Genomic DNA, 19,970 nt, shown 5'->3' with positions numbered 1-19,970 from the left:
GAGTTAAAAAAATCTCAAAACGAAAAAACGGTTAAATTTAAGAAAACATTTACTTAAAAGATAAGATGATTAAAATAATTGTTTTAATTTAAAAAAAATATTTAAAGAATAATATTGAAAAATAAATTAAATAATAAGTGAAAATATAATATATATTAATATCTATTCATTGAACTATTTCCTCTATTCAATAGAATTTTTCTTTGCATTACTTATTGTTTGGGTGAAAAAAGAATGTCTAATTTCAATCTTATTTTCGTTTAAAGGTAAAATTATGAACTTTTTTTTTTGTTTAATCGTTTATGGTTTTTTAAGTTGCAGACATTCTATAAAAAAAGATATGAAGTTGCTCTTACAAACTCCTATAACCTAGACATTTCAAAACATTAAAATCAAAGATTGATCTTGAATTAACATGATCTTCTAATCTCATACAAACTTGTGAACATTTACAAAATCCTATAAAAAATAACTAGAAAATAGTTTATATAGGATAATCAAACTTACTTTATTAAAAATCACGGTAGATTATAAATTATTCTTACCTTACCATTATCACATAAATACTCAAATATATTAACATTTTTTTAATATTTTTAGAAAAATTAAAATACTTTATATTTTAATAAAATAATATACAGTTTTATGTGTTTTAATAAATTAATATTTATCTTACTTGGTTGATTTAAAATTAACTAAAATTTAAATACCAAATAATAAAAGTTAAAAGTTTAAAATAAAGATTCTATAAAACATTTTGTTTTGAATAATTTGATTATCATACTGTGACTGGATTATGAATGGTCTTGTAAGAGTGATTTTTTAAGATAGTACTGTTTTAGTATACAAATAAGAAAAAATATTTATTAAAGATATCAGTAAATTTATTAATTTATTATTATATTTAAACATGGTTGTAATAAAACTATAAATACGTGGTAAGAAATACAAGCTTAAATCTAACTAAAATAATAAATATGGTTGATGTTTTACCAATGACATAAGACGCAAATGTTTATTTTAAAGTTAGATAAACTGTGAATTTTATTCTTAAAGAATTACAGCAGAGACGGATGTAAATTTTCGATGATAAAACCATTCTACTTTTATTAATAAAAAAAATATTTTTTTACAAATTTAAAGTAAATTTAGTCAATATATTATTTTTTTATAACAAAGTTGATTATCACTTTACATTCGGCAAAAAAAAATTAAGTTACTAAAAGCGGAATCAATGTTTTTAAAAAGTTAAAAAAAATACATAAAGGAAAAACATTAATTTTAAATTAGAGAAGTGTAAATATCATTTAATATTGGCTTAAATGTTTCTGTTTAGTACCCGGTCCGGTTTTAAAAATAAAAGACATTGAGTTCTGTGTTATGAAAAATGTATCAATAAGGTTTTGTCCGTTAAGTTGACAGTAACGACGTTAAGTCCATGTTGATGTGGCCGTATTTTTTCTTTTCTCTCTTCTGCTGTCTAACTTTTTGTCTCTTTTGTTCAGCTTTTTCTTTGATGATTTGTTGAACTTGTTCTTTCTTTGTGAACCTTATTCATATATTTTTCATAACATAGGACCCGATATCTTCATTTTTAAAACTGGGTACTAAACAAAAATTCATCTCTTAACATAGGACGAAGTAAGCATTTAAGCCTTTAATATAATATAAAAATATATGAATATAATTTTCTTTTATTGGGTAAACATGAGAAAATGAGTAGGTTAAAGGTAAACGTAAAAGAGATATATATATTTTCTCAGTTTTATAAAATTAAAAATAGCAAAAGAGTTCTGCTAAAGAGTAACGTGAAAATAATTTTCATGTTTAAATTTAGTTATAAGTTAAATCTGGTGAAATAATTTATATAATAATAGTAATGAATGATTAGGGTGATTTATGATCATTTATGAAGAAGACTTTAAGATAAGGTTAAAGAATAAATAAAGTGTGTCTAAGCTTTAGCTTTCTATCGTCAAATTTAAACTCAAAAGTGGAAATCGTGAAAAGACAAGCGGATTTTCCCGTCAAATACTGTTACGTGTTCCAATTTATTGCAAACATTATAATATAAGAAATGATTGAATAACTTTATTCCTTATGAAAAAACTAAAACAAACAAATTATATTTGAATTTCATCTTTAATTTTATACGTATTTTTGTTTATTTTTAATTGAGCTCTTAAAAAAATACATTAATTATAAGTATTGTTAATTAATTATAATTTACGTTGATCTCCATCACCAAAAATTTAAGGATATAGAGAAAAAGTAAAAGAATAGTAGATATAGTTTTAAATTAAAATATTTAATTATATTATTAAAATAATCTAATTTAATTAGTTATTATATTAATGTTATTGTCACGTGTTAATTTATATTATTTTTAGTTTTATATTATTTAAATTCTCTTTTTTACTTTTTAAGGGAAAAAATTTAAATTGATATCACATGTCATTATTATTGTCACACAACAATATTTAAAAATTTAATTCAATTTAATATATATTTTTTTAAATGGAGTAATTTGATTCTTTTACAATTTGAGACAATATTAATAATTAAGTTTAATTATAACTTATATACATGTTAAAATACCTTTCAAGAATTTATTCATTAAATCATTCTACCCAAATTTTTAAATTAATTTTATCTTTATATTTTTACATAAAAAAATCACTATTTAAGGTTGTAATTTTTTTTTAATATATTTAAAATGTAAATATAAAATAACACTTGTAACTTTTAGAAATTTATATTTGTTGCGTTAAAAATTTAAATATTACATGTGTCATTTTATATTTATATTTTTAGAAATTTTAAGTTTAAAATATATTTTTTTATGTAAAAAGAAATCAATTTGAATATTAAAGTAAAAGGATTTAATGCATAAAATTTACACAAATATTTTAATATGTATATATAAACTGTAATAAAATTTATTTATTAATTTTGTCTGAAATTACAAATTACAAAAATTACTTCATTTAAAAAGAAAATAAAACTAATTGAATCAAAAAAGAACTAAGTATACCAAAAAAAAAATGCCGAAATTACATACTAAAATTAAATTAAAAATTAAGGTTACAGCCAAAATTTTCATCCCAATTGCAATTTTTTTTCCTAAACATTTTCTTTAGTTCATTTTCTCTTTTATTATTATTAGCATAAAGGTTTTTGACTATATGGTGGTGGGTTGATTTGACAAGTTCTTGGTTGAAGCAGACTTGAAATGAGAAATTAGTCCAAAATCAAACACACTTTCATTATTCATTCTACAAACTTGACTTTTTCAGTTCTCAAATTTATATGAATATGAAAAAATAATAATAATTATTATTATGATAATTAAATTAAAAGCAGAAAATTCTCAGGTCAACAAACAACCACCACCACCAAGACAGCAAAACCGTGTTTGCTTCGTGTAATGTCTTTTCACAACATTTTATATTATAATATCAAATAATCTATTGTTAAAGGTTTTGCAGCCACTCAACTCATTCAAGATTTTTTCACTTTTAATTACTTAATTAATGCCTTTCAAACCCCACCTAACATTTCATTTTACTGTCACCATAATCATTTTTCTAATCACTATCTTTATCCAATTAAGTTTTTAAATCTTATATTTTTAATTATTTTTTCTATTTAATACTTCAACTTTTTTATATTTTAAACCTTATATCTACTGTTTATTTCTTTTTATTTAATATGATTTTTATATTGCTTGGTCATCTTATTTCATACTAAATACATAGTAAATATGATTTTTATTTAATATGATTTTTTAAATATATAGTAAATAAAAAATTTAAAATACATATGTGTAATAAAAAACTTAAAACTCAAAGAAACTTAAATATTATTAATATCAAATATTTTGAACATAATTTTTTTTTTAAATTTGATTTTTAGATAAAAGTTTCTAATGTTCAGAATTAGTTACAGATAGTTTTAAAAATGACTTTTAAAATAATGAGAAAGGTAAAAAGAAGTCAAAGAGTTATTAATGAAGTTATTATTAATCTTTTAGGTAAAAAGGTATTACATATTTGTATCTAATTTCAATTTTTTTTTATATCGACGATTCAAATGAGTTATTTTCTTAATATTATAATTTGATTAAGAATTATTCTAAATATGGTATTTAAAATAAGTGTTATATTTTTAAATATTATATACTCTATTATTGTATTCCAATATAATATATCTTTATTTTATCATTTCTTTTCTAATAATATTTTGACTTTATTGACGTTTCCCTCTCCAAATTTCTCGCCTATTTTGTCTTCTCAAATTATTTTCTTTATGAATTTTTCTCTTAATTTTCATAGGATATTATTGTGATCTTTATAGTTTAAAGGAAAATCACCACCAATTTGTCTTCATTTGTTGTGTTTTTTTTCTTTCAACAGGTCAAAATTTATAACTTATTGAACATTGAGGATTTACTATTTTAAATAATTTTTTTTAATAATTATCTAAAAAATGAAAAATTACAAACAGCATATTATAAGTTAAAATGTATTTTTCTGAAAATAACATGATCTTTCATGGGAAAATTACGCTTAAGTATGGTAGAATAATTACAATGAACCTTTTTTAGTATTTTATGTAATTTTGCAAAATTAAAATTTAAAATTAAAGTCAATGGTTAAATTACAATAAAATCCCGTTCGGTGCTATGAATAAAAATATTTTAAAGCGATTACTATAAAATCAATATCAATAAATTTATTAAAATTTAAAATGTGTGATTTGATAATGTAAATATTATAAATGTAATACATTTCGCATGTTATAGTTTAATTGCTGTTTTTATGAATTATTTTTCCCTAAAATTCGAGATTTTATTTATTTATTTCTAACCATAAATACAACTCAAATTTTATTACACTTATTTTTTATTCTTAACCATCAGTATCGGTATTCTATTATTATTATTATTATTATTATTATTATTATTATTATGTTATTGCTATCATTATTATCTTTAATTTTTTGATGGTTACAATTAATCATACCTCAACTGTTAACGAATTTGATTTATCTTTTGCTGAATAAAGATATCATTTAGATTAAAAAATCACTTTTTAAATGATGAAATGCAAAAAAAAAAAAAAAAACCTTTTTTATAAGTACTCTAATTCATCTTTTAAAAAATTCTGTTTACTTCATCGATAATTTCATTGAAGTTCGTCGAAGTAAATAAATTGTATAGTTGTTGTTTTCTTTTGTTATTTTTCTCGTTATTATCAATTAATTCACAGTAGGTATATGCTTGCCCCGCATGTGCTTCATTCGACTTTTTCTTCATTTCCGAATTATTTTAATTATTTTAATTTTATATTATCTGCAGAGCACAAATGGTCAGAAGTTGAAATTCTCGTTTATTTATTTTTTAACTGAAAGCGAATAAATATATACATTCGCTAAAAAAACATGAAAATAAACGAAAAAGGGAAATCTGCGGAACATTCTTCATCTCGCTCTCGCTTTTCAAGCCCAACAACGCCCAAGATTGTGTCTCCGATAATTTGAATTCTGAAGAATTCTCAAACACTCTGTTTTTGATCATCGACGCTGATCTCTGTTTCCCTTCATCACTGTTTCTGATCGCAAAGGTCCAAGGTTTTCCGCATCAAAATCTAACTTTGTTGCCTCCATCATCACTATGGGTAGAATCACGAAACTGGGTTTTCTTCTGTTACCCAGATAAGTCAAAGGGTTTATTCTTTCTCTTATCTTTCGTGGCTATCGCCAATCGTATCAATTTTCGGACAAGTGCACAAACGACAACATTTGTATCTGGTCGCTTCTCGTTCCAATTGCGTGTTTCTTGTTCAGATTGTGAAGTTAACAAAGTTTAGGCATCTCTTTGTTTGTTTACAATTTTTATTTTATTTTTGTTTTTTCAGGTTAGAAGAAAAAGGGTAAGGGTTGTTCCGTGTTTGTTTGATGAATTATGTTCAATAAGATATTCAGTAAACTCCCTCGGAAGTCATCGAGAGGTCCCGAACACGGTGGAAGTGGAAAAGGCCATCATGGCGTTACCACTTCTTCGAAGAACAGTGATTCTGTTAGTGCTTCCCCTGGTGGCACCAGACCGGGGAATTCTTCCGTTGCGGGGCAGAATCATGGTAATAGAGTTCCATTACCGAAGGTTGTGAATGAGAACAATATTCACAACAACCCCAATAACGGGAATTTGGGTTCCTATGAGGCATTGCCTGCATTCAGGGATGTTCCCTCTTCTGAGAAGACAACTTTGTTTGTGAAGAAGCTTAGAATGTGTTGTGTGGTGTTTGACTTCACTGACCCCACCAAACACGTCAAGGAGAAGGAGATTAAGAGACAGACCTTGGTGGAACTCTTGGATTATGTGACTTCTGCGAATGCTAAGTTCGCGGAGAATGTGATGCAGGAGGTTGTGAAAATGGTGTCTGCAAACATATTCAGGACACTCAGTCCTCAGCCACGCGAGAATAAGATCGTTGATGGTGTTGATGTGGAGGAGGAGGAGCCTTCCATGGATCCTGCTTGGCCTCATTTGCAGATTGTGTATGAGTTTTTTCTGCGGTTTGTGGCCTCACCTGAGCTGGATCCGAAGTTGGCCAAGAGATACATTGATCAGTCCTTCATTTTGAAGCTGCTGGATTTGTTTGACTCCGAGGATCCGAGGGAGCGGGAGTACTTGAAGATGACTCTGCACCGTATCTATGGCAAATTCATGGCGCATCGCCCTTTCATCAGGAAGGCCATCAACAATGTGTTTTTTAATTTTATTTTTGAGACTGATAAGCATAATGGGATTGCCGAATTCTTGGAAATTCTTGGGAGCATCATCAATGGTTTTGCATTGCCATTGAAGGAAGAACATAAATTGTTTCTTGTTCGCATCCTGATTCCTCTGCACAAGCCAAAATGCTTGGCAATGTATCATCAACAGTTGTCGTATTGCATTACTCAGTTTGTGGAGAAAGACTGCAAACTTGCTGATACAATTATCAGGGGGCTGTTGAAGTACTGGCCCATAACAAATAGTTCAAAGGAAGTTATGTTCCTGGGTGAGTTAGAAGAAGTCTTGGAAGCAACTCAACCCCCAGAATTCCAGCGTTGTATGGTGCCATTGTTTCGTCGGATTGCTCGTTGTTTGAATAGCCCTCATTTTCAGGTATGAATTTCCCTTGCTCCTTTTTGTTTCCTCTTTCTTAATTTCACGAGGAAATTGCACCTCACTTTCAAATTAATTCTCTCTTGCAACTTCTTTGACCGATTCCTGAAAACTGTATTTTAGTTCATTCCTCTTGTGTAGAAGCTGTTTTAGCTGGCTAGAAAAGTTGAAACGTAACGCAAATATCAAAATAAGAAACTCAATTCTTTGGTTTTGTTATGTCTTCTTAAAACACGGAATCAACATTTCAAATTGCAATTGTGGTCAGTTTTTTGTCCCATTTATTGATATTGTGGGAAATTGATGCCAATGTGGCACGATTGGGATTGTGTTCACTTAATAAACCTTGATGTTGCAGCCAAAAACCATGGTCATAGACCGTTTTCTTAAACATTGCACGGAGTGATGGAAAGCATTCATATCTATGCCCTCTGATGACTTGGGCTTTGGAAGTAAATCACCGTATTCCCCCATTGCAAGTATGAGATTCTAGTCTCCCAAGGTTCTTATCAACTGGCTTTAGAGCTTTCTACCATGTCTATTAACACAAAATGTGCAACGCCAGTGGTAACATTAGCGTTGTAGTGTTTGCCCAAGACTAGTCAAATGGCCAGTGCAATGCTAGTTCGTGCGGGTGCTGGAATTGTAGAGCTTTGTCGGATTTTAGGATTTAGGATCCAACTACAAGATGCGAGACTTATGGTGTGTTCTCGCAGAGTTGTTATCAATTTACTTGTAAAAAACCGTATTCTAGGTTGTAAAAACATAATCCAACTTGTTACATGTCGAATTGTCACATATACATAAATGACGTGGAAGCATAGTCAACTTTTAGTAAATCATTGTTTAGTGTCAATTGTCACTTCACAGTCAAACAGAGCACATAATGATGTTCTACTGTGATGAATCCTGCCTCAAGAGGTTTTGATCTTGCTTGCAAATTTATATATTTGTTTTTTACCTTCAATGTTCCTATCCAATCAGAGACATCCTTCCCTCTTTCTCTATGTTGAGAGAAAAAGCCTGAGAATAGCTTTAAACTTTCTCATGTTCCCTCTTATGTAAAAGCTAAGCATGGAAGAAACGGATGTAAAACCTGGGATTGAAAATAATTTTAATTAAGAGAATTGGGGGGAGAGGGTAGCAAGGATTGAACTCTTAACTAGTTGATTGAACACAACGTTGAGTAGCTAAAATATCTTGGAAGGATGAGGTGTTGAATTTTGGACCGGGAATTGTTTTTTATATTTCTATGTCTAACTGGTTCAGTAAGGTTTATATTGTCTGTAGTAAATGAATATACAAGACTGTCCTTTCCCTCTGAAGAAGGGATTGACTGGTCTGATGTGTCAACCTCTTTCTTTTTCATCCTTTTAAACTTTTGCTGGCTGGCCATTCGTTATGGGCATGTGCCTACTTGACTCGAATGAGGACAGATTTGTATTTTTTTTTTATAATTTCACACTTGGAAAATCTTTCTATTTGTGACTATAAATAATTCGGCGGACTTCGTTGTGCATGCAGATTATCTACCACTTACTTTATATCTTAGTTTTGAATGTTGATGATTTTATATAATCTTCATCAAGCAATTTTCCAATATCATGTGATAGATGCAATTAATAAGGTACTGATAGGCAACAACATCAATGTCAAAGATTATAAGATGGTGCTTGTAAATTGTTATTAACTTTGAAAATTTAAGTTGAAATCCAGCGTAATGGTTTCTATCCAATTTGACTTTCCTTTATCAAATTTGGACTCTTACAACTTGCTGTGATTATTACGCAGTGGGTTGTCAGCAAGATGAAATAATTCTTATTAGATGAGGCTTACTGTGTGATTGTTGTACAGAAAACTGACCTCAGCAGTCCCTTTTTAGATGATTTTAAGTGGTTACAAGTTAAAATTGACTGGATTAACCAAGTCTTTGAGCAATTTCTCAGATAGCTTAGATACAATTTGTTTTCCATTATGTTTAAGGGAAAGGGCATCCAAAGCCCTTTCTGTAGTTCTAAAGCTCCGCAAAATAGGGATATCCTCTCTCTTGCAAATGTTTAGATGATGCTCATTTCATTGTATAAGTATTTGCATGCATAGGAAATGCTCTATAGCTTTCTCAGAATACTTTTATGAATGAATTTTTTGTTACATTAACCGAGTCATGTAACTAACCTAGAGAAATAAGGCTGTTGTTGATATTGTTGTTTGTTAGGAGTGTATTTTTGAACCGCTGATACATCTCTACTGCAATTTGCAAGAGTTAGTCTACACTTTGCGCTGCATGATGCTTCAATTTCTCATGTGATGTTTATAAATGATCTGTTTACAAAACTGAACAATGATCTCTTTAGTTTTTTTTGTCGTGTTATCCTAGGACAAAACTTGGGTGTTTTATGGTGATGATCTCAAATCATAGTTAAGAGTTTGATCCTGATAACACGCCGATTTTTAACACTGATCTTTTGTATGCATGCGAAAATCCAATTTTAACGGAAGAAATAAACAATACCACAATACATAAACTACTGATCCTAAGTGTTGTCTTTTTGTCTTGCCCTGAATTAGTAGGGTTGTAGTAGTGGCAATATTCTATTTTCCCTTGAAGATCCACAAACATATATCTTGTCTTTCTTTTTCCTCAGGTGGCAGAAAGAGCTTTGTTTTTGTGGAACAATGATCATATCGTGAACTTAATCAAGCAAAACAGAAAAGTGATACTGCCCATCATCTTCCCTGCATTGGAGAGAAATACTAGAAGTCATTGGAACCAAGCTGTCCATAGTTTGACCTTAAATGTGCGGAAGATTTTTATTGATGTCGACGCTGATCTATCCAAAGAATGTTTACAAAAGTTTGAGGAAGACGAGTCAAAGGAAGATGAAGTCAAAGCAGGGCGTGAAGCCACGTGGAATCGCTTGGAAGAGCTTGCCATTAAGAAAGCTGCAAGTGGGGAAGCAGTGCTTATTGGTAAAGCACCAACTCGCCCCTCTGCAGGTTAGATAGAACTGGAATATGTGTATTCTGCTCCAATAGCTTCATTTTTTCAAAAAAAAAAAAGATTTTTATAGTGTTATTTTTTTGCATGTGATGGGTTGGCCAAGAGGGGCAATTTCTTGAATACTTTCTTATTCACTTCTTATAGAAAGCTATGGTTAGTAGCAAATATCTCATGCAAAGCAACATCCAAAGCTTAATTATTAGTACACACACACACACTCATATACATATATATATATATATATATATATATATATATATATATATATATATATATATATATATATATATATATATATATATATATATATATATATATATATATATATATATATATATATATATATATATATATATATATATATATATATATATATATATATATATATATATAGCTTATACTCTTGTGCCCAATGCTGCCACAAAGCACGTTTAGGTCACTTCCCTTTGCAATGAATATTTCGTTTCAAGACTCTAGGATTTCAGTTTGCAATAGTTAAGGAAAAACTTAGAAACAGAGACAAAGCATTTTTCTAACGTAGACTTTGTCTTCATTTGACCTGTTTTGGTCCACAATCCAATGTATAGGTTGAATTTGAATTGCATGCCGGCCTTGTCCACTGGGGTGATTATGGTTGTGTGCTGTTCCCACGTAATTTTTCCCAAGGGACAAACCCTTCAAAAAATTTCATTTTTTTTCATTATTATTATTATTTTAAAACTTATAATTAACAATCTATCATAAATAATGTAATTTTCTAAAAAATTAAGGGAGGTTAATTTAATGTTTTAAGGTTATCAATGTAATGTTTTGAACAGTTAAAGGATATTAACGTAGGGAATGAACAGATTAAACACGTATGTAGTTGGGTTTTACAAAATTTGAGTAGAGTAAGTACATTGCTGTTTCAAAGTCAATACTAAAAATTAAAAATAATCGTTAATGATGACAGAATTTCAGAGAAAAGAGGAATTATCCGTAATATATTAATTTCTCATAAGAGAGAAATGCAATTTATCTACGCGAAGGGATGAGAATTATTTACTCATTTTAAAAATGTTATTTCATTCACACTAGTCAAATTCAAATAAAACTGTTTAAATTAAATTATATAGTCGAATTTAATCAAATTAAAGCCCAGTTATAGTTTCTGGCGTGATAAAAAAAATTGAAACCCAACAATAAAGGTCGCATTATTGGTTTATTCATTTCTGAACCCGTTTTCACAATTTAAGGACGTAATATTATTTTACGCCCAAAACATACTTTCATTGAAGTAAAAGTCTAAAGCAAAAAGGTGTAAAGTTATTTGTTCTTTCCAATCTGTAGTAAGCATTTTTAAAATTAATGAATAATAAATTCACTTTTGTACTTTTACTTTCACATGTTTCTTTATTATAAACTTTTTAAGTTGTTAAAAGATTTAATTCTACATAAAGTAAAATTTTACAGATCAGTTAGACGTATTTGGAGAACCAAGTGTTATAAAATGTCATATAACTATTTAAACCTTTCGAAATATTTAATTTTTTTTTTCAAATGTATGTTTTAAGACAAAATTAAAAAAGAAACTTATATACTTTTGTCCTTATCATTATTATTATTATTACCATCATTGTTAGTTATTTCTATTTTATAATATCATTTATCATCACAAAATGATATTAAATTAATTAAAAATAATTATTACCATATGGCATGATTTGTAACAAGTACAGTTTTGAAAATTTTAAATGACAATAAAGTTTAAAACAATGAAATTAAATGACTATAAAAGATTATTTAATGAAAACTTGATTCAAAATAACAAATTTAAAAAAGACAAAACATAATTACACGTTATTTATAAAAAGGAAAAATATTTTTTTATAAATTTAGATAAGAGATGAGTTATTATGATTTAATAAGAAAGAAGAAGAATATTTAAGGAGGAGAAATTTTAACATGTTTTTTGTTATATTATTTTTCTTATATTATATGGTGTGTGCGTGCCTCTTTTTCCGCCACGTGTATGGCCTGTTTTCCTTGCAATTATTAATTCAATTAAAAAATAAAAAAGAAATGATAGGATAAGAAAAACTCACTCACTCGTTCACTCTCGCTGTATCAATGGAAGTTGGAATGTCTCTGAACGCGGTCCTTCGTCTTCCTCCGACGAATTCACGCTTCCTCCACAACGACGACGTTTCCGTGAGGCACTCTCTGGTTTCGAACCGGAGGCAGCACCGGAGCTTGAAGGCACCGCAGCGTCACGTGTTTGTGGTTGAAGCCAAGGGCAAAAAAGGAATGATGGCTCGTCAGTTTCAGCGTTCCGCTCCCCCTCCTTTACCGAAAATTGAAGACGATGGCAATCCCAAATTCGTCGTCTTCATTCGCATGGCCAACGTAATCATTCCTTAATATTTAATTAGTGTTAATTAAATTCAATGTTAAGTTTCTTATTCCATTCTTGCCCTTCGTTGAATTGCAGGTATACCTTTGGTACCCTCTCAGCATTGTAACAGGTGGCACCACCGCTAAAATCATGGTTGCAGCCAAAGATAATTTTCTCGGCAAGTATATCTACAAAGATACCCTTGACAGAAATCTCGCCGCTGTTATCTACAAAGTAAGCCTTTTTTTTTCTTTCACATTTCCTAAATTATTTTGCTGATGAAAAAAAGTGTTGTTGTGTGAGAAAAAGTCGCAGAAGGGGCATTCCGAGAATTGAACTCGGGACCTCTCGCACCCTAAGCGAGAATCATACCACTAGACCAAATGCCCACGTTGAAAAGATTTAATTTTTGTAACAATCTGAATAATTTTTGCATTGGAATATGTTCTGTCCCAATAAAATAAACTGTTGCCATTTTAAAAATGAATAGTGCTTGAATTGTCTATGTGAGATGGAAAAAATTGAATGTTGTGGGACCAATAATACAGCTATGATGTGATGTGTTCTTAAACAACTGATGTTTATTGAGTCCTTTATAGCCACTTTTGGGTATTTATTCAACAAGGATTTATCATTCATAAGCTGATAAGCATGATCCTGAAGCTTGCTAATGATAAAATCAGCTAAACAACGTTTATTTTGTTAAATTTCACTGTAAAACCCATTGAAATAAATTGAAAAGTGTTCATAGTTAGGTCATAAGTTACTTTAATATGTCCAAATAAGCTCTTTGTAAGTTCTCCCGAACACACTGGAGATCTTGGGTAACTGCTAATTATACTGGACTGTGTTTTCTTAATTTCTCGTTGTCCTGTTTTTGCTGCTGACTCATTTCTTCAATTCAAAGGATGAGAAGGAAGTACAGAAATCTGCATTCAAACAATACCGTGTATTGCGTTCGGCTACTGATTTCAGATACGGCTACAAACTTGTTGTAATGCTCTTACACTTTCTTTTATAAATAAATGTTTTGACTCCAATTTCACTCTTTCCAACATTAAAATTTATGCATTACGGAAGTTAGAAGACCATTCCTACATTTTGTTTAAAGTTCTTTGTATGATGATTTTGCAGGAGAATACCAATATAAGAGCTGCCCTTTCTACCACCGATGTTATTGAGGTAACATTCTTGACATGTTCTCCGTTGCTGTCATCGTAATATTTTTGAAGTTTCACACCGAACTTTAAACCTCACGGCATCAAATATGTGTGTTTTACAAATACAACAAGAAATTCTGGTTGTTTACATTGGTTTTTATTTTTGATTTGGCAGGAAAATGGCAATTTTCTTAATCATTGAACTTTTTAAATGTTTTGAAGCTCAACAATAGTTCATATTATAAAAATATATACTTTCTATCCCGGCATTACAAAAAAATACTTGTGATATTTCCACTAATGTAATGTTTGCATATCCAAATTGAAGCTCCCTACACCAGATAAACTAAAAACTGTCCTGGATAAAGTGAAAGACTTTTTTGGAGACGCGAAGGAATCTTTTGGGAAGATAACATCATTGGGAACTACTACAACGGAGGATTCAGAGGAAGACGCCAACGAAAAAACCAAGTAAGTTTTACATCTTATTGCCTGAAGAAAAACTCTGAATTTTTTGTTGCAAATTTGTGATGGTTTAGATTTTTTTTGGCCTATGTCAGGGTTAAAGGATGAAACTATAGCTGGAAATGATTTGCTTAAAGTGTTGAGTAGCCTGTGACCCTTTGAGCTCAGAATGCTCAATTATATTTATGGATTGGATGGAGAGGAAACTTCTGTGCACAACAATGCTACTCCAGGTTTTGTTCTTAGATCTGTAACCATCAAAATTACTTTATCTTTTGCAGAGTGAATACAACCTTTACGATGCTGATCACTAGTGTATGTTGTAATCCATGATGCTTTGGAATAGATAACATGTAAGATGAGCATGTGATGGTACCATTATCAGTTGTAGAGATTCCTGGAACTGTTGTACAAATTACGGTTTGTAATATCTTTGCATTTTGACAGAAATTCATTAAATTACTCACCCAGACTGCACTGTCAACTTCTGATAAAAAAGATTGCATTGTTAACCAGACCAATTAACACTGGTATTGTAATCCTGGAAACTCGATGAAGTTTGGAATATCTATATAATTCACAATATAATGTGTGCCTTTTTGTTTATGGCTATAGTATTATTAGCCATCTGTGTATGCAAATTAAATTTACATGTAAAAAAAAGTTCAGGTTAAGTATAATAATGTCCACGCGCGATTAACCTTAAATTTTAAAAACGAGTCATTTACATGAGCTTGTTTTGCCTTCTTCATTGGTTTAAAGAATGTGAAATATTGTATTCTGTCATCAAAATTTCTATTTCTTCGTCAGCTTCCTCATTGAGGAAATTTTTCTCCTTCTTTCTCTCTGTCCGACATTACTTTGCAATGTGGCTGGCCTTGCCACAATTACACAATTTTGTTGATATGCACTTGTTTGCATAGTGAGTGTACTTATCACGTTTAAAACACTCAGTTTCAGAGTTACAACCGACTTCCTCGACCTCCTCCTTGTTCACAATCAAGTCAGTTCTGCAAACCGGTATTTGATATATTCAAAATCACCTCAGCCATATATATATATATATATATATATATATATATATATATATATATATATATAATACAATACAAAAATTTTATACTACAATATTAAAAGTTGTCTTTCTAAAAAATTATTTTTCTATTTTATCCATTTGATTTATTTTTAAACTAATTTACTGTAAAAATAGCAATATATTTCTACTCTATCATTTAATATCTAATAAATTATTATTTTAGTTTTTAAATAGGACTATTACTTTCTTAAATTTGAAATTTTCATATCAATCTTTAAAATGTCAATTATGTATAAATTTAAATTATATTGTTAATCAAGTTAATAATCCATGATATGTATTCCTAAAAATTATTTTAAAAATTTGTTGATTTTTAAAATAAATAAATAATTACTTCTTTAATGTGTGTCTTCAAACACATTTTAATCTTTATTAACAAAACTTTTGAAGTATTTTCAATATATCAAATAGAACAAAAACGCATTATACAAATATATATAAAAAAATTATGAGTCTAACCATATATAAATTAGACAAATTTGTATATAATTGATTAGATAAATATAACAAAAGTCATTAGACTAGTCTAACAATACACGATAAAGGAGTTTGTTCATACATTTAATTATACAAGTGTAACAAAAAACATTAGATGAGTATAACATAAAACATTACATATGTCTAGCAATACACATTAGACAAGTTTATACATATATTGATTAGATAAATATAATAATTAATATTAGATTATCAGTTATTCCATATACTGATTAAATGAATTTAAGAATACAATTAGACGAGTATGTTCATACATTAACTAGACCAGTCTTATAACAAACATTACACAAGTTAGTTTATATACTAATTACACTAATCTAACCATATAAGGTAGACGAGTCTTTCCATACACATATAAGATAAATCTATTAACACACATTAGATGACCCTATCAATTTTATGATTAGGCAAGTCTTGTAATATGCATTACACAAGTTTTTATACAACACACATTAGACAAATTTCTATCATATACTAATTCATATACTAATTTATATCTTTTATATTTTTCAAAAATCTATTATTTATATGTTTATAAACATTAATTTTGAAACTTATAAATTATTTTTACAGTTAATTTTATTTAAAACTTAATTATAAACTTAAAAATATTCATTATTTTTTGTTTGATTTCTAATTCACTTTTAATAAATACGCATTTCAACATCAATCTAACCTATGTAGACACGAGTTTATTCAGGCGTTGCAGTTTGTGGTCTAAAACATGTGAATGTCATTGGATCGAGTCACTTGAAATTGAAGCACCTCATTTACGGATAAATCTTATGTGGCACTCCAATTTTTAACTGTTTAAAGGAATGAATGAGATGAAGTTTAATCAGCTACATTATGTTTTATATTTCTTCTCCACTTCATTTTTTTTATTAAAAAAAGAGAGAAGAATACACTGCTTAGTTTTATTTTAGTAGATTAAAGTAGCCCAAGTCTAAATTGATTTTTTTTTGTACAAAATTATTTCTGTCCATGAACACTTAATCAGATCAGAAATAGAAAAAATATATATAAATCAAAATCAGTTTTTCACATAAGCCAAAATAATCTAGTCTTTTAATGGTTAGGGAGACTTTGATCTACTAGTTTTTTTTTCACGTATATAAAATAATATATGAATTATTCTTTTTTCCAAATTTTAGTATTAAATATATGTTTTAATTTTTGTAAATTTAGTTTCACATTCATAAAATATTTTCTGTCCATAAACAAAACATAAGATTTAATATCTTGAAAATGATTTATTCAGAGAAATAAGAAAATTTAACAAGCCTGTACTTTTTTTTCACATGTTTCTGTATATTAATAAACATAATTTCTTAATCTCATCTTCCAATAACCACCACTACATTATACGATTAATAAACATAATTTCTTAATCTCATCTTTGAATAGCCACCACTACATTATATGAGTCTCATTAATTTTCTCACCGAATATTTGGATTTATATTTGTCAGTTTCAGATAAGACAGTGACTGTATGGAGCTATCTTCATTGAGTGTAAACAGACACGTAAGAACCCGCGATTAAGATTGGTCTTGGAACACGAAGGGCTCTCATTCAGCAGAAAACGTGGTCAAAAGCTTATCCAACAAGTTGGAATCTTGAAAGGTTCCATCCTCTGTAACATGTCTGGTTCTGGAAAATTCTGGAAAACGAAATGATACTCCCATTCAGTGCTCATTTCTCACGACCCCACACCTATGATGTCGCGTTTTCCAGAATTCTCCACACCTCCTTCTTCAAAGTTCTATTCTATATATATATATTTCACAAAAAACCCTACCTTCTCCACACTTCCACCACTTCATCAGATTAACAACCTTAATTTTTCTTCTGTTCTGCGGTCTCAACAGACAGAACACAACACTCTTCAAAAATGGCACACGCTTTGTCCTCTAATCTGGCTCTTAACCTTCCTACATCGAGATATCTTCTTCACTCCAGACCAACCCAGTTGAAGCCAGTGAAGTTCATGGTCATGGGGGATGCAAGAGAAAAGCTTGACCACATCCCAAAACCCAACAAGAACCACCATCCTCTTCCCAAAAAGAAAGTTGCCCCTCCTGCACCCATAGGTACCCTATTCTTATAATTCCATTTTGTTTTCAAAAATTTACTTTAGGAAATAAAAATTTTCAGAAACATCTACCTAAAATTTCAAAACTTTTATTAGAAAAATGTTAAAATTCGAAATAAAGTCAATTTATGAATGCAAAAAAGTGAGGTTTTGTGGGTTAAGTTAAGTTTAACTCTATTTCTTAACATTAGAAATTAGAATCCTAATGATATTTATCGACCTCAGTTTTGTAGTTTTGTGGTAGTGAGTTAACACATGAATTTCTTTCAAACCGTATAAATAATCGGTTTTGTGGGTTAATTGTTTTAGTCTGAGTTAGCATTATTGTTGTTTCTGTAGTTGACACTGATTGTGTGACTATGTACATGTGTTGATTGAATAAAAACAGGGTTGTGGGACAGGTTTCCTACGGCAAGAACAATGCAAGAGATGATGGAGACGATGGAGAGGATGATGGAGGACCCTTTTGCATTTAGCACGCTTGAGTGGCCTTCATCACCCTTACCGAGTGAGGGTGTGGGAGGGTACAGGAGAAGAGGAAGGGCACCATGGGAGATCAAAGAGGGAGAGAATGAGTACAAGATGAGGTTTGACATGCCTGGGATGAACAAAGAGGATGTGAAAGTTTGGGTGGAGGAAAAGATGCTTGTGGTTAAAGCAGAAAAGGCACCAAAGAAGAAAGAGATTGTTCAACAGGATCAACGGCCGAGGCAACCAGAAGAGGAAGAAGAAGAGGGATGGTCTGCAAAGAGCTATGGCAGGTATAGCAGTAGGATTGCTCTGCCCGACAATGTGCAGTTTGAGAATATTAAGGCTGAGGTTAAGGATGGTGTTCTCTACATAGCCATTCCCAAAGCTATTACTAGTTACTCCAACATCCTAGATATCCAAGTTCAATGATTCATGTTTCTGTCTTCTATACTATACAGAGTTTTTTGTTTCAACAACAGTTAATTATGTAGGTATCTACCTAAGTTATTTTAATTTCTTGTAATTTTCTTAATTTCATTTCAGAAAATTACTCTGATTTCCAAATTTCTTTTTCTTTTTTCCCTCACGTTTTTCTTTATGATTAACAAAGAGAACATCTTATGACTAGATAATTCTAACTTCTCTCAGATTAATATTTTATTTATTATATTTCTCATGGTAATTAATAAATATTTATATCTTATTAAATTACATTTATGTTCATCATTATGTCACATAATTAAATTTATTTATTAATTAATTATAACAGTCTAGTTAGTATTTACTGTAGTAACTGATTTATTAAATGTAGTTTTTGCTACGTGTCTTTTTCTAATTTTCTTAAAAGTTTTATTATTGACTTGAATATGTTTTCATTAATTATATTTGAGTTTATTTTTAATTACTATAATTTTTGTCTAATTTCCGTGTATAACTTTCAAATGATGTTTACAAAAATAGAATCATCATAAAAAAAATTGTTTAAGAATTATGATATTTTTGTGTAATCGTCTTTCTCGTAATTTAAATATTTAAATATTTTTAATCGAATTCTATTTAACTTGTTTAATATTTTAAATACTTAAAATTTTATATTTATTAATTGAATACTTAAAATTAGTTATCGATATAAAAAATCAATTAATCTCTCACATTCATCGTTAATGGAAAGAAATAAATATACACATTAATAGAATATATTTATATTCATTGTGTTTAAATGCATACATTAATATAATGTAAATATACACAGTGTTGTATTTATCATAACCTTTGGAATTTAATTTTATAATTATTTTTTTCTAAACCGTAACAATAAGTAACTAAAAATACATTAAATATAATAATTATGATTTTAACTTATTCATTATGGGTTCTCAATATAAAAGGATTGGAAATGTCCATAATTTTAATTTCTTCTCAAGTATTTGAACAAAAAAAATTCCATGTGCCATAAAAGAAAAAAAGATGTACATAATAAATCATCATCGTAGGGAATAATCACATATTAATAATATTTCAGATCAGTCTTACAAAAGATGAGATGTATGTTTATAGCCGAACGACCTTACAAGATAACGGGGAAATTAAAACTGTACAAATATGCAATCTAGACCGAACGGTTTACAGAAGACGTA

At 29.1% G+C, this 19,970-nt stretch overlaps 3 protein-coding genes and 1 non-coding gene across 4 annotated transcripts; 3 read left to right on the top strand and 1 right to left on the bottom strand.

Moving 5' to 3' along the window:
* Nucleotides 1–5,422: 5,422 nt before the first annotated feature.
* Nucleotides 5,423–10,340, top strand: LOC108329334 (serine/threonine protein phosphatase 2A 57 kDa regulatory subunit B' theta isoform). Its single transcript, XM_017563502.2, has 3 exons — nt 5,423–5,811; nt 5,919–7,174; nt 9,820–10,340. The coding sequence occupies exons 2-3, from the start codon at nt 5,966–5,968 to the stop codon at nt 10,174–10,176; spliced, it is 1,566 nt and encodes a 521-aa protein (XP_017418991.1). The 5' UTR covers nt 5,423–5,811; nt 5,919–5,965; the 3' UTR covers nt 10,177–10,340.
* Nucleotides 10,341–12,261: 1,921 nt separating this feature from the next.
* LOC108327867 (protein HHL1, chloroplastic) lies at nt 12,262–14,644 on the top strand. Its single transcript, XM_017561589.2, has 6 exons — nt 12,262–12,560; nt 12,646–12,783; nt 13,457–13,543; nt 13,684–13,731; nt 14,038–14,180; nt 14,270–14,644. Exons 1-6 carry the CDS (start codon nt 12,285–12,287, stop codon nt 14,280–14,282), a joined length of 705 nt encoding a protein of 234 aa, XP_017417078.1. The 5' UTR covers nt 12,262–12,284; the 3' UTR covers nt 14,283–14,644.
* Nucleotides 12,867–12,938, bottom strand: TRNAP-AGG (transfer RNA proline (anticodon AGG)). Its single transcript has one exon. It is a non-coding gene; the product is annotated as a tRNA-Pro (tRNA).
* A 2,701-nt stretch (nt 14,645–17,345) lies between the features above and the next one.
* LOC108328155 (small heat shock protein, chloroplastic) lies at nt 17,346–18,897 on the top strand. The gene is made up of 2 exons (XM_017561972.2): nt 17,346–17,860; nt 18,251–18,897. Exons 1-2 carry the CDS (start codon nt 17,662–17,664, stop codon nt 18,760–18,762), a joined length of 711 nt encoding a protein of 236 aa, XP_017417461.1. The 5' UTR covers nt 17,346–17,661; the 3' UTR covers nt 18,763–18,897.
* Nucleotides 18,898–19,970: the final 1,073 nt, after the last annotated feature.

Source organism: Vigna angularis, chromosome 2 (genome assembly GCF_016808095.1).
Source record: "Vigna angularis cultivar LongXiaoDou No.4 chromosome 2, ASM1680809v1, whole genome shotgun sequence".
Lineage (NCBI taxonomy): Eukaryota > Viridiplantae > Streptophyta > Magnoliopsida > Fabales > Fabaceae > Vigna > Vigna angularis.
This window is presented reverse-complemented; position numbering and strand designations above follow the sequence as displayed.